The sequence below is a fragment of the Priapulus caudatus genome, unplaced genomic scaffold (genome assembly GCF_000485595.1).
Source record: "Priapulus caudatus unplaced genomic scaffold, Priapulus_caudatus-5.0.1 Scaffold203, whole genome shotgun sequence".
Taxonomy (NCBI): Eukaryota; Metazoa; Priapulida; class Priapulimorpha; order Priapulimorphida; family Priapulidae; genus Priapulus; species Priapulus caudatus.
Window position 1 is genome coordinate 59,440 of NW_014577264.1, and position 2,616 is coordinate 62,055.

Consider the following 2,616-nt stretch of genomic DNA (forward strand, 5'->3'; position numbering starts at 1 on the left):
ATATACATACACATGCAACACATGAACACCTACGCACACATACGCTCACACACGCACGCACATACACACCCGCATACACGCATGCACACACGCACACATACACATACACATACACATACACGCACGCACGCACGCACGCACGCACGCACGCACGCACGCACGCACGCACGCACGCACGCACGCACGCACACACACACTAGAACACATAGACATAGACATAGACATATACATATAAATAAACGTATATACTTATATAGACTGTGAAAAAACAACAACCAAAATCATTTTATGATCATATTTGATAAGCTCCTTGTAAAACCTGTCAAAAGCCTGGGTGCATGGAATGTGCCACTGTGTGAGCTCCCTCACTAGCTCACTCGCTCTGCATGTACACCCTTGCCAGAAGCAATCTTAGACCTAACTTATGTATACATTTCGAAACTGGACGCCACACGTGTCGATAGGAAAACACCTTTCTCCAGCAGGTGCGTGGAGATGCCATGACAGTACAAGACAGCAAGTACAAATCAGCTGTGCGCAACATGTTTGCAGAATCTGGATGTCTGCCCATGCTGCACTATCAGCTACAAACCATCGAGCCGAAAGGAGTCGTCACATGCGGAGTCTGCCACCAGGTCAGGGTCGGCCAGCATCTGCAGTCCATCAATGTCGAGTGGGTCAAGGCCATCCTTGAGGGCTTCATCAGATGGAAAGAAGTCCGTGTCAAATCCAGCCATCGCATTTCCAATGTCTCGCACTAGGTCCTGCCGTAGGCCCTCGTCTGCTCCTACGATCAACCACCAAGAACAATCAGTAACAACGACGCTCACTAATGTGCTCCGGTAATATGTACTTAAAGCATTAATTACGAGAATTCTCCAGTGTTTTCCCCACTTGAGTAACAGCAATTCAATGTCTAGAGTAACAATAAAATGTCTTAGTATAGATCCTTTGTATTCACCAATACATGCACAATTACAATTTTGCTTTCTGTTTTTGATTTCGCTGCCATTTCCTGGACTTTCTCGCGATAGCGCAAGACATTGACCAGGGTGCAGTAATGCAAATAATTACACTGCAACAATTTTGGTCCGAGTGTAAACACAGATGTTCAGACTAGCGTAACAGGAGTGTAGGGCCTAATACTGATGCCACGTAAAGTTTGTTATTAGAGAAGCTTGCGGATTACCAGTCAGATAGTAACATGGGAATGACAATGACAGAAAGTGTTGAATGGCGGATGTATCAGACCAACACTCGGCTGATATCTTCTCCGAAACAGAGCCGCGTACCGCAACCAGTACACGGCAGTCTACTCTCTAGTATTGACAAAAAACGCGTTCTCCTTTTCTCCGAACTTCAAAGTACACGTCCTACTGCTTTCATGGTTGTTTGATTTGTGCTAGTCTAACAACAAACTCGCTCACAAAAGCACCTCGCTGCTGAGCTTCACTGCGCATGGCAAGTCAATAATTCTTACTACACAAAATCAAATGCCCCTTTGTTTTAATCAGGTGCACTTGTTTTGAAGGTGCCATTTGTTTTTAGCTCAGCTGACGGAGGTCAGATGCAGCTTGTAGAATCGCATGTCTGTCCTGTCCGTGCGTCTGTCAACAGTTGGGCACAAATCTTAACTGCTCGATGTACGGTCTTGATATTTGGGACGTCGGTGGGGATCGCGAAAAGGACCCGGGATGTCGAATTTGGGGGTCAAGGGTCAAAGGTCAAGATGTGTCAATGGAAGGGAAATATTTCCCCCTTAACTTAAGGTATAGGAGGAAATACGGAATTGCAGCACAAATCTCAACGGCTCGACCTACGCTCTTAATATTCGATATATAGTGTGATGGGGAGCAAACCCACCACCAGCGCGAAATTGGAGGTCACAGGTCAAAGGGCAGTGGGAAAAAGGTCAGATATCAGACATTTTCTGAGAACATGGTCTAATGGACCGAGTGCAAAACTTTTTTGTTTCAACGCTGACCTACCATTTTTATCACTTTATTGAAAGGACCATGAAATCTACTTTCCGCTGACGTGTGAAGAGTAACTGTCTGATATAGTGATAACCTTTTGACCCTCAAGAGAAGGGTTAAACATGGATTTGTTTACTGTTAACAAAGGACTGAACTGCTCATGCTATTAGAGCCCCCGTCAACCGCCCCTTCTCCCACCACCACCACTACGCTCGCACTCGACGCATATCACGCATATCCATGATAACATGTTAATATAGCGAAGTCATTAAAGTTACACAGCTGTATCTTTATTACTGGACTATCGGTATAGCAAAGCAAATCATAGATTTTAGATCTGTATTAGTAGTATCCTAGATATATGCTATGAGCGCGAACACGGTGGCGGGAGGGCGCACTTGACAAACTGCAGCCGGATAAACGCGCGAAGCGCGAACAGCGCCACACTGGCGCCATCTATGGACAACTCGCTGCCCTATATTAGAATACTTTTCACGAGGCCTTTTAGGTATAGGATAAAGCCGTAGAATCGGTCAATTCAGCAGTTCTGGCCATTGCAGAAGTCTTTCGGCTTTGCACGTAGGGCGAGAATAAATCGTCGTTTTTGTTGCTTTGTGGCTCGGCGCGCGTGCTTTTCATG

At 45.7% G+C, this 2,616-nt stretch overlaps 1 protein-coding gene across 2 annotated transcripts in view; it reads right to left on the minus strand.

The window, feature by feature from the left end:
* Nucleotides 1–204: 204 nt before the first annotated feature.
* The window catches only part of LOC106807257 (CREB-regulated transcription coactivator 1-like), a 49,159-nt gene continuing 46,747 nt past the window's right edge, over nt 205–2,616 (minus strand). For both annotated transcript variants that reach the window (XM_014809553.1, XM_014809552.1), the window contains one exon: nt 205–787. In XM_014809553.1, the coding sequence (XP_014665039.1) occupies nt 585–787 (203 nt within the window). In that variant the 3' untranslated portion in view covers nt 205–584. The remainder of the gene's footprint in view (nt 788–2,616) is intronic.